This window comes from Corythoichthys intestinalis, chromosome 10 (genome assembly GCF_030265065.1).
Source record: "Corythoichthys intestinalis isolate RoL2023-P3 chromosome 10, ASM3026506v1, whole genome shotgun sequence".
Classification (NCBI taxonomy): Eukaryota; Metazoa; Chordata; class Actinopteri; order Syngnathiformes; family Syngnathidae; genus Corythoichthys; species Corythoichthys intestinalis.
The window spans coordinates 9,290,751-9,304,803 of record NC_080404.1 but is presented as its reverse complement, the minus strand read 5'-3'; the positions used below and the strand labels follow the sequence as shown (position 1 = coordinate 9,304,803).

The 14,053-nt window shown below is 41.2% G+C and overlaps 1 protein-coding gene across 1 annotated transcript in view; it reads right to left on the bottom strand.

The window, feature by feature from the left end:
* Positions 1-8,402: 8,402 nt before the first annotated feature.
* The window catches only part of lrrc1 (leucine rich repeat containing 1), a 79,770-nt gene continuing 74,119 nt past the window's right edge, over positions 8,403-14,053 (bottom strand). The window contains exons 13-14 of the mRNA XM_057847849.1: positions 13,206-13,345; positions 8,403-9,641 (exon numbers count right to left, since the gene is read on the bottom strand). Of these exons, the coding sequence (XP_057703832.1) occupies positions 9,483-9,641; positions 13,206-13,345 (299 nt within the window). The 3' untranslated portion in view covers positions 8,403-9,482. The remainder of the gene's footprint in view (positions 9,642-13,205; positions 13,346-14,053) is intronic.

The following is a 14,053-nucleotide window of genomic DNA, read 5'->3' as shown; positions in this document are numbered from 1 at the left end:
TATGGCTGGGTTGAAACAAAAGCGGTTGCGCGACGTCTGTAAACTGGGGTTTTCAGGGTAAAACGAACAAATTCAAAATAGTTCGGAGGCTTAGTGCGCCATGAATCTGCTATGGCAGCATATAGACATATTGTTCTATGAAACACAACAGTTCTTTTGGCTTAAAATTCAGCAGTTTATTTTAAAGAGGGGTGCCAGAGCAGAAACTGCTTTTTCAGTCTTGTCTGTGTTTTCCGCCTTATACCTATTTTTAGATTTACCAGATATAATAAGGCGAAATTGCACATGTGGTGCTATCGACGTCGTCGATACCATCTTGAATTTTACTCAGTATCGGACCAGAAAGGAAATTGATGGCGTCGACTTCCTTCCTTAGACATCCTGTTCGAAGCCTTACAATAACGATGTACAGTTCAGAGTTCAGAGTGTTTAAATGCCATTTGAAATCTAGCCAAAGAAATGCTGATATTTATTGTAATGTGTACTTATCATCATAAAATTGTTGGAAATGTTGCTGTTCACCTCCAGCTACTTGGTCAAAAAGTACTGAAAGGCAGTGCATCCATAGTACATTTAAGTTACATGCTGAAATTTACTTGATACACTATACAGTATATAATGAGCATTTCTGGGTAGGTTTTTTTTTTTTTTTTTTTTCAGATTATTAATTACATTTTGTAGGTTCTCCTCCCCTTCCGCATGTCTGTTTTTTTCTACCATTTAACACTGAAGAGTAATATTTCATGACTGGAAAATAATAAGCAATTTTTCAACCCGGCGTTTCAACTTAAGCCCAATGTAGTTTGCGTGTTCATTGGAGAGTATGCATACAGGATGCATGAATTTAAAATGTTCCATCATTCAAATTAGATTCGGTGCAATCCAAAAATGCATTCATCGATAACTATTCTTGGTAATATATGCGGATGCGGATGTTTTTACGAAACGAAAAAAAAAATGCTAATCGATTATGGGTTTGGGCTGTACTTTTCAAATAGGGCGATGCTGGGAGTGGCGCATGTGACCTAAGGGAACATAATTTTTTTGCCATACTCAAATAAAGTGTAATTGCACATCCACTCAGTAGGTGGCAGTGGCGCTCTCATTTTCAGAGTGTGCGCAGTATTTTTTGACCAAACAAGAGCACACAGCAAAGAGCACTGGAGATATGAAGAGCTAAAACGAGGAAATATGACGATGCATATGTACCGTTTGGCTTTTGGCTTTGACTTTTAATACAATGGTAGACTCGGAAAGACCAATCTGTTTACGGTGTTTAAAAATATTTGCAGCAGACAGCAGGAAGCCAAATCAATGAAGACGTCACTGAAAGACAATCAGACTCAAATCACATTGATAAGCCGCTTGTTTTTTTTTTTTTAATCTCCCAGCGAAAACATGCCGAATATTGCCAACAGTTGTCCCGCTTTGTCAGTGTTACATCAGTAAACCAGAAAGCACTGTTAACATTATATAAAATGGCATACCAAGTTGATCAATGCTAAATAAACCCCAACCTATAGCAAAGGAGATACAGTGCTGGCCAAAAGTATTGGCAGGCCCTGCAATTCTGTCAGATAATACTCAATTTCTTGCAGAATGCAAATGTTTGCAATTACAAATGCTATGGCAGTAATATCTTCATTTATTTTTCTTGCAGTGAAAAAACACAAAAGAGAATGGAAAAAGAGAATGGAAAAATCATCATTATCATTTTACCCAAAACTCCAAAAATGGGCCTGAAAAATCATGTGATGCTTCTCTAGTTTCTGTCATCAACAGCACCTGTTATTTACCTGTGGCACATAACAGGTGGTGGCAATAACTAAATCACACTTGCAGCCAGTTAAAACGGATTAAAGATGACTCAACTTGTGTCCTTGTGTGTACCACATTGAGCATGGAGAAAAGAAAGAAGACCAAAGAACTGTCTGAGGACTTGAGAAGCAAAAATGAGAGGAAGCATGGGCAATCTCAAGGCCATCTCCGAAGACTTGACTGTTCCGGTGTCTACCGTGCTCAGTGTCATCAATAAGTGTAAAGCCCATGGCACTGTGGCTAACCTCCCTAGATGTGGACGAAAGATTGTTTGGATGGTGGATAAAGAACCTCGACTAACATCCAGACAAGTTCAAGCTGTCCTACAGTCCTACAGTCCGAGGGTACAACAGTGTCAACCCGTACTATTTGTCTGTACTCTATGGTAGGATACCCAGGAAAACCCCACATCTGACCCAGTGAGATAAAAAAGCCAGGCTGGAGTTTGCCAAAACTTACCCGAGAAAGCCAAAAACGTTTTGGAAGAATGTTCTCTGCTTAGATGAGACAAAAGTATAGCTTTTTGGGAAAAGGCAACAACATAAAGTTTAAGAAAAAAAACGAGGCCATCAAAGAAAAGAACACGGTCCTCACAGTCAAACATGGCGGAGGTTCTCAGATGTTTTGGGGTTGCTTGGCTGCCTCTGACACTGGACCGCTTGACCGTGTGCATGGCATTATGAAGTCTGAAGACTACCGACAAATTTTGCAGCATAATTTAGGGTCCAGTGTGAGAAAGCACAGTCTCCCTCAGAGGTCATGGGTCTTCCAAAAAGCACTAGAAAATGGTTTGAGAGAAAGAACTGGAGACTTCTAAAGTGGCAAGCAATGAGTCCAGACCTGAATCCTGTAGAATACCTTACAGAGATCTGAAAATGGCAGTTTGGAGAAGGCACCCTTCAAACCTCAGAGACCTGGAGAAGTTGGCCAAAGAATTGTCTAAAATTCCAGCAGAGTATTGTAAGAAACTCATTGATGGATACCGGATGCGGTTGTTCGCAGTTATTTTCTCTAAAGGTTGACCTACCAAGTATTCGGCTGAGGGTGCCACGACTTTTGTCCGGCCCATTTTTGGAGTTTTGTGTAAAATGGCTATGATTTAATTTTTTTTTCTCTTTGGTGTTTTTTCATCCATCCATCCATCCATCATCTTCCGCTTAGTCCTGGGTCGGGTCGCGGGGGCAGCAGCTTTAGCAGGGAAGCCCAGACTTCCCTCTCCCCAGCCACTTCAGCCAGCTCCTCCGGCGGGATTCCAAGGCGTTCCCAGGCCAGCCGAGCGACATAGTCTCTCCAGCGTGTCCTGGGTTGACCCCGGGGCCTCCCGCCGGTGGGACAAGCCCGAAACACCTCTCAAGGGAGGCCTCCAGGAGGCAGCCGAACCAGATGCCCGAGCCACCTCAACTGGCTCCTCTCAACGCGGAGGAGTAGCGGCTCGACACCAAGCCCCTCCCGGATGACGGAGCTTCTCACCCTATCTCTAAGGGAGGGCCCGGACACCCTGCGGAGGAAACTCATTTCGGCCGCTTGTATCCGGGATCTTGTGACCATAGGTGAGGGTAGGAACGTAGATCGACCGGTTGGAACACACCCTCCGGTCCCCCTTTTTAAAAAGGGGGACAACCACCCCGGTCTGCCAATCCAGAGGCACTGTCCCCGATGTCCACGCAATGTTGTAGAGGCGTGTCAGCCATGACAGCCCTACAACATCCAGAGCCTTTAGGAACTCCGGGCGGATCTCATCGACCCCGGGGCCTTGCCACCGAGGAGCTTTCCAACAACCTCAGTGACTTCAACCCCAGAGATTAGAGAGCCCACCTCGGAGTCCCCAGACTCTCCTCCCTCCGAGGGAAGCGTGTCGGTGGAATTGAGGAGATCTTCGAAGTATTCTCCCCACAGACTCACGACGTCCCGAGTCGAGGTCAGAAGTACCCCATCTTCACTGTACACAGTGTTAATGGTGCAATGCTTTCCTCTCCTCAGACGCCGGATGGTGGACCAGAATTTCCTCGAAGCCGTCCAGAAGTCATTTTCCATGGCCTCGCCAAACTCCTCCCATGTCCGAGTTTTTGCCTCGGCGACCGCCAAAGCTGCAGTCCGCTTGGCCAGTCTGTACCTGTCAGCTGCCTCCGGAGTCCCACAGGCCAAAAAGGCCTAGTAGGCCTCCTTCTTCAGCTTGACGGCATCCCGGGGTTCGGGGATTGCCGCCACGACAGCCACCAACTACCTTAAAGCCACAGCTCCGATCGGCCGCCTCAACAATGGAGGTGCGGAACATGGCCCATTCGGACTCAATGTCCCCCACCTCCCCCGGGACAAGGGAGAAATTTTGCCGGAGGTGGGTGTTAAAGCTCTTTCTGACAAGGGATTCTGCCAGACGTTACCAGCAGACCCTCACAATACGTTTGGGCCTGCCAGGTCTGGACAGCATCTTCCTCCGCCATCGGAGCCAACACACCACCAGGTGGTGATCAGTTGACAGGTCCGTCCCTCTCTTCACCCGAGTGTTCAAAACATACGGCCGCAAGTCCGATGACACGATTGCAAAGTCGATCATCGAACTGCGGCCTAGGGCGTCCTGGTGCCAAGTGCACATACGGACACCCTTATGTTTGAACATGGTGTTCGTTATGGACAAACCGTGACGAGCACAGAAGTCCAATAACAAAACACCACTCGGGTTCTGATCGGGGGGGCCGTTCCTCCCAATCACACCCCTCCAGGTCTCACTGTCGTTGCCCACGGGAGCGTTGAAGTCCCCCAGGAGAATGAGGGAGTCCTCAGAGGGGGCGCTCTCCAGCACACCCTCCAAGGACTCCAAAAAGGGTGGATACTCTGAACTGCTGTTCAGTGCATAAGCGCAAACAACAGTCAGAACCCTTCCCCCCACCCAAAGGCGGAGGGAAGCTACCCTCTCGTCTACCGGGGTAAACCCCAACGTACAGGCGCCAAGCCGGGGGGCAATAAGTATGTCCACACCTGCTCGGCGCCTCTCACCGTGGGCAACTCCAGAGTGGAAGAGAGTCCAACCCCTCTCGAGAGGATTGGTACCAGAACCCAAGCTGTGTGTGGAGGAGAGTCCAACTATATCTAGTCGGAACTTCTCTGCCTCACACACCAGCTCGGGCTCCTTCCCTGCCAGAGAGGTAACATTCCATGTCCCAAGAGTTAGCTTCTGCAGCTGGGGGTTGGGCCGCCAAGGCCCCCGCCTTTGGCTGCCGCCCAACTCCCTACGCAACCGACCCCTTTGGCCCATCCCACAGGTGGTGCGCCCATGGGAAGGGGAACCCACGTTGCCTTTTCAGGCTGTGCCCGGCCGGGCCCCATGAGGACAGGCCCGGCCACCAGAAGCTTGCCTTCGAGCCCCACTTCCAGGCCTGGCCCCAGATGGGGGTCCCGGTAACCCGCGTCCGGGCAAGCGAAACTTGAGTTCATTTGTTTTACTCATCATAGGGGTCCTTTTGAGCAATGCTTTGTCTGGCCCCTCACCTAGGACCTGTTTGCCATGGGTGACCCTGCCAGGGGCTTAAAGTCTCAGACAACATAGCTCCTAGGATCATTGGGACACGCAAACCCCTCCACAGTGTTTTTTCATTGCAAGCAAAATAAATGAAGATATTACTACCAAAGGATTTGTTATTTGCAATCAATTTCTGGGAGAAATTGAGCAATATCTGACAGAATTGCAGGGGGGGCCAGCACAGTAATACTGCCTGCAGCAAATATAAAAACATCCCTCTGTCCAATCCTATTCATTTTTGTTATTTCGGTCAAATTGTTTGGCATATTGACCTCATGAGTTAATGTTGCTAATCAATTTGAATTTATTATTATGAATTGATTTTAATACATTTTATTTTTTCACTGTACAAAAATGTACCTTGAGTGTATTTTTTTAGTTTAGATGTCTTTTTTTTAATTGATGCCCTTTTCTGTTACAAACAAAACAATGTTAATAAAGTTATAATTTATTGTAAGTTGAGCTATATTACTTTTTTTCTTTAATACAAAAAGGACACAGTGTTATGCAGAGGTGTACTTCAGAAACAGTTCTAAATCCTTAAGTGCGAGTCGTTTGTTGTTTGAGTCGAAAACAGCTGAACTGTACTTGATGAATGCACTGTAGTGGATTCAAAAGATTGTTTGAACGTTTAATTTAGTCACTCATTCGCTTACCACCTGATATCACTGATGGTATTCATACCACACTTTGAGAACAACGGGTTTAAAGTGTTCTTCGTCAAGGATGTGGGTTGGTTTTTAAAAAGGTTTTTGTTAGTGTTGGATTACTGTGTGTAATAAGATGCTACTTTGCTACACAGGCCAACTTGGACAAGAACTACAGCTAGTCCCCGGGTTACGAACGAGTTCCGTTCTGTGTGTAATAAGATGCTACTTTGCTACACAGGCCAACTTGGACAAGAACTACAGCTAGTCCCCGGGTTACGAACGAGTTCTGTTCCTACGCTGGCGACGTAACCCGAATTTTCGCGCAAGTCAGAATTAACCCTTTAAGTGTCCCTAAATCTCAAAATAACTATCCAAAAAGTCCAACATTATTGTATTTTGTTTAATGATGGAGGATACACTGCCCTCTGGTGGCAGCGTTTGGTCTGGCTGGACTCTTGCCTTGTATTGACTGAGGGGCAAACTTGTCTGACATGGCTATAAGGACAGCTGCAATCGTCTGGTTTGGCCCACATAAGGCTGGAAATTGTTTCAGATAATATATATTTGTGTATACATTTGTAATTAAGTTTATTAAGTTTGTAAAGTTATGTGTGAGCGATTTGCTATAAGAATTGTAAATACGTTCACATTGGTAGCATTCAGGATAGATTTTTGTTAGGCAAAATAGGCTAATTTAATCCACTGATTTTATATACTGATCAGAATAGGGCGACGTTTGAACTCCAATTGTTTTGTGTCAAGTGTTTTATTGTTAAAATGTGTGTCGTTTTGAACGTAACACTACATATGTGTGTTACAGCTTTACAAATGGTCAAAAGTGAAGGAAGTAAAAAGCTTCGAAAACCACAATTGCCTTGTTTGCTGTCGGTCAGGCTGAACAGCTTCACGTTTAGTGAGGACAGAACACATTCTATTAATAAAGTAAGAATGAGATTGTGAGGTACAATAAGGTACTGTTTATGTGATTTAAAAAATTAGCCCTTTAAGCACCCCTAAATATCAAAAAAGGTGTTTATTCGAAAGTACTGTATTGTATATTGTATAATGATGGAGGATATACTGCCCTCTGGTGGGGGCGTGAGGTCTCGCTGGACTCTTGCTTTGTATTGACTGAGGGGCAGACTCGTCTGACATGGCTGTAAGGACAGCTGCGTTGTGGTTTGGCCCATATAAGACTGGAAATTGTTTCAGATAATATATATTTGTGTATACATTTGTAATTAAGTTTATTATGTGTGAGCGATTTGCTATAAGAACTGTAAATACGTTAGCATTCGTAGCATTTAAGCTATCAGACTTTTGTGAGGCAAATTAGGCTAATTTAATCTACTTTAATCTACTGATTTTACATATTGATCAGATTAGTTGGACGTTTGAACACCAATTGTTTTGTGTTAAGTGTTTTATTGTTAAAATGTGTCGTTTTGGATATAAAAATACGATGGTGATGTCACGCATCCTTGCGGTTTAAAAATATCATTCATGCGGTACGCTATTGTAAATACATACGTTAGCCTTTGTAGCATTTAAGCTAGCAGACTTTTGTTAGGCAAATTAGGCTAATTCAATCTGCTAAATTTACATATTGATCGGACTAGATAGATGTTTGAACACCAATTTTTTTGTCAAGTGTTTTGTTAAAATGTGTGTAATTTTGAACATGAGTATAATAAGTGTAATATCTGTGTTACAACTTTACAAATTGTCAAAAGTGAAGTAAAAAGCTTCAAAAACCACAATTGCCTTGCTTGCAGTCGGTCAAGCTGAACAACTTCACGTTTAGTGAGGACAGAACACAATATATTAAATAAGTAAAAATGATAATCAATAAGGTACAGTTTACACGACTTAAAAATAAAAAAAAAGACTGGTGACAAAATGACGGATTACACTAGGTTAGGTGTCGAAACCACGCAAGTCGAGTACATCGTAACCCAGGGACTACCTGTATAGGAAAGAATGGCGGGCACCAACTTGAGTTTCATTGACTTGCACCCTACGGTACACCACTATTGGTAAGGTCAAGTATTTTTTTGTTTGGTGAATGAACTGCATTTCTTGATAGAAAAGGTGTCAACGCTCTAATTCAAACCACTTGTTGAAAAAAATTTAGAAGCCTTGGACCTATTCGTAGCATGTAATGTACATGAAGAGGATATAAAACAAGATATGAAAAGACAAAGCATGCAGGTATTGGCACATTCAGGTTGGATAAGATGAGCATTCCGAAAGCATGAGCAAGCAATAGACAAGCAGGAAATTATAAACTGCGTCACTTTATTGATGCTTCAATTTGAAATTGTACTCTTGCTATCGTCGTCTTTAGATGAAATATTTCCAGAGATATTAAACACATGAAAGGCAGTCAAAGTAATTAAAAACATTAAAAACATCACTTTAGTGTTGCACTCCTTTTATTAATCAGTGGTTAAAAGTCATTCAGATCTCATAGTTCAATAATAATCTCTTCAAAGTTTGTGCAGTTTGATCAAGAATAATTAAAATAACAAACAAAAAAATATATATATTTAATGAACCTGGTCCACGAATTCATATACTGTGTTACGAGTCCTCAAATGAATGAGCTTAGAGAGCGGTTGACAAGTGCGTTAAAGTGGAAAGTCCAAAACGGGATTTTTAAAGGATTCCATCGTTTCCTTCTGGTGCGAACATCAGTCTGATTAAACAGTCTACTCTGTATAGTACTCTTGAAAAAAACAGGTAAAGCAAACAGCTGTATTTTGGCATCCTGTTTGAGAAACGTTAATTACAAAGCAGTTCATTGATTTTTGACACTGTTCAAACTGAAGCTACAAGCGGTCATACAGATTTTCCTGAAAAGGCCATCGTACTCGGTGACAGTTCAATGGACTGAATAAGACATGAGTGAATGAGATTTTGTTCATTCCGTTTAGAGTTTAAAAAAACGTACCAAGTTTAAAAAGGGGGGGGGGGGGGGGGGGAATAAAATTTGCTATACATTTATATTTACATTGGAGCTGCCAAAAAAGTACAAAAGTATTCACATGAGACTATACAATAATCCTCAATCAGTAGATCCAAAACATCCTGCTTTAACATATATGCCCAGAATGGAATTAGAAATTCACCCAGTGTTTAAAAATAGCTATAGAACAAATACATTTGAAACACTTTGACTGTATTATAGATTTAAAGTAATAGTGCAACTACCTAGTGTTTTTTCCTTTATAAAGAGGCATTAAAAATGTTTTAAAACATCATTTCATATCAGCATTATTGCTGTGAATTAAAAACAGGAAGGCACAGCAGCCCTGAGGGAGGATGAAGCTTTACAGGCGTTCCAGGGTTCAATCACAGAACGGGAAGGCCACAGCAGGGTTTGTCGGGTAAAGAGAGAAACAAAAAAAAAGAAACAAAAGGGTTGCCGGATTGTGCAGGACGACATGGCGTGACACGGGAGGTAAAAACGAGTCCAAAAAGGTAAAAGTATAAGGTCACACAGACGTGGTCACATTGTCCGCTGCGTTATTGACCTCGTTCTTGTTGGAGTCCAAGCCTTTGGCAGCGTTCAGGTCATTGCGGAGGTTCTCTGCTGCTTTCTTCATCGTTTTCAGCTCGCCCGGGTGAGGAGTGGCGCGGCGCAGTAACGTTCCCTAGGGATAGGACGCAATATTTGTGTCAATAATGCATGTGCGGCACTTGTGGTCGAAGTAAATGGCGCTTGAGGTAAGAGTGGAGGCAGGCTGGACTAACCAGTAACCACTAAATGAACACACAATCCAGTATGAAAAAATGGTTTGTGAAAAAGAGATGAGTGGTGAAATACACTCCCAGACCACAAAGTTAAGCACCTGGACAATCTGCCTGACAAAGAGGCACTGTAAAAATAAAATAAAACAGAGAAATAAAAGTCTGTTAGGACTTGAAATTTTATATAAACTTGAATTTTCAAATGTTGATAGGGGGAAACAAAACAGCTAAAACTCATTATTTCATGTAAACGGGAGTTCAGTAAAGTAGTTTGAACTCAACATTTTAAGTACTGTATTCTCACGGACACTTTTGACTTTTTTTTGTTTTTTTTTTTACTTTTGTCCTAAATCATTGGTTCAATAAAATGTAAACAAAGCTTCTGTTGACGAAAATACACCGCAAGTCAGTTTTTTTTTTTTTTAAATAAATACGTCCTCCATTTTGACTTTCTTAAGGTAGTGGTCACTCCTGTTCTGTGGACTGAGTACCAAAATGTGTCCGTCACTCTGAGCAATTTTTGAAAATGCGGACGTAAGTGAGACCGGTACGAGAACCTTCAGGTTGCATGTGATCGGGGGCGTGCCCCCAGTAGCTATAAAGCTCGAGTGTGTGCATTCGGCTAAACAACATCAAGAAGGGAACATTCCGTGTTTGATGGAGACCTATCCCAGCTGTTTAAGTCACATACAGAAGATGAGGACTTTGATGGACTCGTGGATTGATTAAAATTGATGTGAGCACTTTGTTAAATTTAATAAAGTACAATAGAAGTCAGTTTTGTTCCTGCTCCCATTTTAAAAAAATAAAATAAAAACAATTCACTAGTGCGCATGCGTGCGTATGTTTCCATGCGCCCAATAATGCGGTGCGAAAAATACAAAAATATCACTCGAAAATGAGCCTGTGCCTTTTAATACGGTGTGCCCTGTGGTCGTGAAAATACGGTGATAATATTTTTTTAAAAATACCAAGCGCCAAATAAAAGTACCTTCATGCAGCTATACTTCCATATGTGACACCCCTAATATAGGGTGATCCCATTTGAGTGTGGGAAATGTGTTATGGTGTATATTTTTTTAAAAATGAAAAAACTTTATTATATTTACTTTTCTAATGATGACAAAAGTACAAATGTCAAGGCAATATTTACGTTAAATATTATTTTTCTTTAATGAAAATACGAGGCAGACGTAGTCGAAGTACTTCCGGTGTTCTGCTCAAATCTGCTACATCGGCGAAACGTCCTACATTAGTGGAATTTGACACCCAAAGTACTACCGTGCGCTTTAAACTTGTTTTGTTTAGATGCATACAGGCAGAACGTATTAAAAAAATGCCTTAAGAAAATACTTTAATGTACTTATATCAAATGAGGATGGTTTAAATACGCTACGTGACTAATGTGGTCAACTGCTTCAAAGCTAATACAAAAAACACAATGGTTAAAAGTATGAGAGGGTAATACATGTAAAAAGTATTTTTGAGGCAATGAAAACGTTCTTAAAAAACTAAAAACCAAAAATAGTGAGTACTCGCCGTTCTAACTGATTTGCGCATGCGTGCGGATGTTGGCGCAAGCGCACTGAGCTTTGTGAAGAACGTTTCGCCGCATAGTAAGGAATGGCCGAACACCGGGCATTAGCGCCATTGTGTGTGACGTACTGTTAATGATGACACGTTAGTTAGCAAATGTAATGTACATATTGTTTATGTTTGGAGATGTTATAGGTATAATAAGAAGAATATTGTTCAGTAAAATTGCTCTCTTTGTGTCTTAGTGGTTATATTAAGTTAGAATACTTAGAGGTGGGAATCTTTGGGCACCTAACGATTCGATTACGATTACGAATCAGAGGCTACGATTCGATTATAAATCGATTATTAATGAGACCCCCCCCCCCCCCCCCCGCTATTAGCTGCTAATGTTTTGTACATTAGTTACAAAAACTGTAAAAATAAATAAATAAATAAATAAATACTTTTAAAAAGCCTCGCAGGTCTTAAATAAACAACTATTTCAGTATCAAGTTAACAGTTAAAAACAATAAATAAAAAACTCCAGTCCCCATTCTGTATCAGCAGCTTTAAACTACATTCAATTAATTTAATGTTGTCAATCAACCGTTAAAGTTGTTAAAATTGCTCCTGTTATTCCATAATTTCCCTTTTGTCTACTTTCGACATGTGAAAGTTTTAAAACTATTTTAAAGATAGATTCAAGTCAATATTTTCCGATTTAGGAGTATTTTAGATAAAAAGTTAATTAGGTTCGCTTGGAAGGTTCGCTACAACAGCCTTGCAGGGAAGTCTACTGCTTTAAGATGGCGGCCGTTTACTAACGCCCGCATCTAGCTTTCTCTACATGTGCTGCTATCGCCACCGAGTCTATTTTACATCTACTCCTATATAAATATGATATCTACCTTAACATTATTTATTGTGGACGTAGTTTGTAGCAGCTTTCGGCAGCAGTCAGGTATGTTGTTGTTTTTTTTTTTATTTCGCGGCATGAGTTGAGCAAGATCTGTGAGTTGAGCATTGGCATTACCCGAGGGGCCGGGTAATGACAAGCATGATGTTTAGCTACTCTCGCTCCGTTCCTCATTTTGTCCCGAAGACCGCGCGGCGCGCTGAGTGTGTTTTACTTCCGCTTTACTTGACATATTTCAATAATCGGAATTTGGATGTTTGTGAATCGTTCTCGAATCTTCCACGGCCGAATCGCGAATAATCTAAGAATCGGAAATTTTGCACACCTCTACTTATCACCTAATTTCATTCATTGCAGCAAACCTGTATTAAATACAGACACGTATTAGACAATGTCTATCTTCATGCACAGAGGTGAAATATGACTTAACCAGTATATTACTGGAACCAAATGTAATTTTATAATTACAAAACAAGTTTATTGAATAGCTATTATTTGACAAATGTTATTTGCTATTGTTAGTTTCCAATTGTACGTGAGTGGTGTATTTGAGAAGGCAAAAAGAGTGATTGTATTTTGAGACTGTTGTTTGTGATATGATGCTAAATGAAAAGTTATAAAGAGACATCGTTTGAGCAGCAACCAGAGAGCATCGTTTCTCATTTATTCCAACTTCCAACTGTCACCAGGTAAACATTTTTGTTACTGTGGTTCACCCCGCTGGACCCGTAACACATACAAATCCTGTAAATGTAATCTCACAATATTACACATTTTTACTCCAAGTAAGCCTTTTCTCTTTGTAATTTTATGCCTTTATTTAACTTTTTTTTTTTAAAAATAGTTTTAAAGTCCATTGTCCATGCATATATTTGGTTTTAAATCAGTGATTACCAAGCTGAAGGACAGCACACTGAAGGACACATTTGCATGTAAACAGAGAGGATTTGTCGAACAGATTGACATAGCCTAGAGGTGTGTTTTTTCTGCCAACATCAGCCGCATCATGCCCTTAAATTTAGAACTCTCTTACCTTTTCATCGTCTTCCTCCTCATCTTCATCCAGAAAGTGAATGGCGCTGATCCTGTTCATAGCTTTGTTGTCCCACGTGTCATCTGTCATATCCTTCACCAGGCTCTCAAGGGCTCCGAAGCGTGTGAGATTATCAGACACTGCAGTTTTGATGAGAGACAACATAATTTATTAGGGTTGTGAAAAGTATCGAAAGTGGCAACGTATCAATACTCAGTTATTTGTTTTTGTATCAGGAATTTCTTTTCATGGGATAAATATCATTTTGGACGATTCGATCAATGTTCCCTCTAAAGCTGCGCCGGTGCCCAATCAGCGCACCAATTAAAATTCCACAAAATATTAAAGCATCACTAGGAATACTGTCGGTGTTGCAGTGAGGTGTCATCGCGACACTCCTATTGGTGGGTTAATACACCACCTTTGCACTCGTCCTTCTCAAAAAATTTGCATATTGTGATAAAGTTCATTATTTTCTGTAATGTACTAATAGACATTAGACTTTCATATATTTTAGATTCATTACACGCAACTGAAGTAGTTCAAGCCTTTTATTGTTTTAATATTAATGATTTTGGCAAAAAAGTCAAGAAAAATAAAAAATCCCTTTCTTAAAAAATTATCCTATCATGAAAAGGTACTCTAAAGAAGCTACTAACCTAATCATCTGAATCAACGAATTCACTCAAAACAACTGCGAAAGATTCCCGAGGCTTTTAAAAACTCCCAGCCTGGTTCATTACTCAAAACCGCAATCATGGGCAAGACTGCCGACCTGACTGCTGTACAGAAGGTCATCATTGACACCCTCAAGCAAGAGGCTAAGAAACAAAGAAATTTCTGAGCGA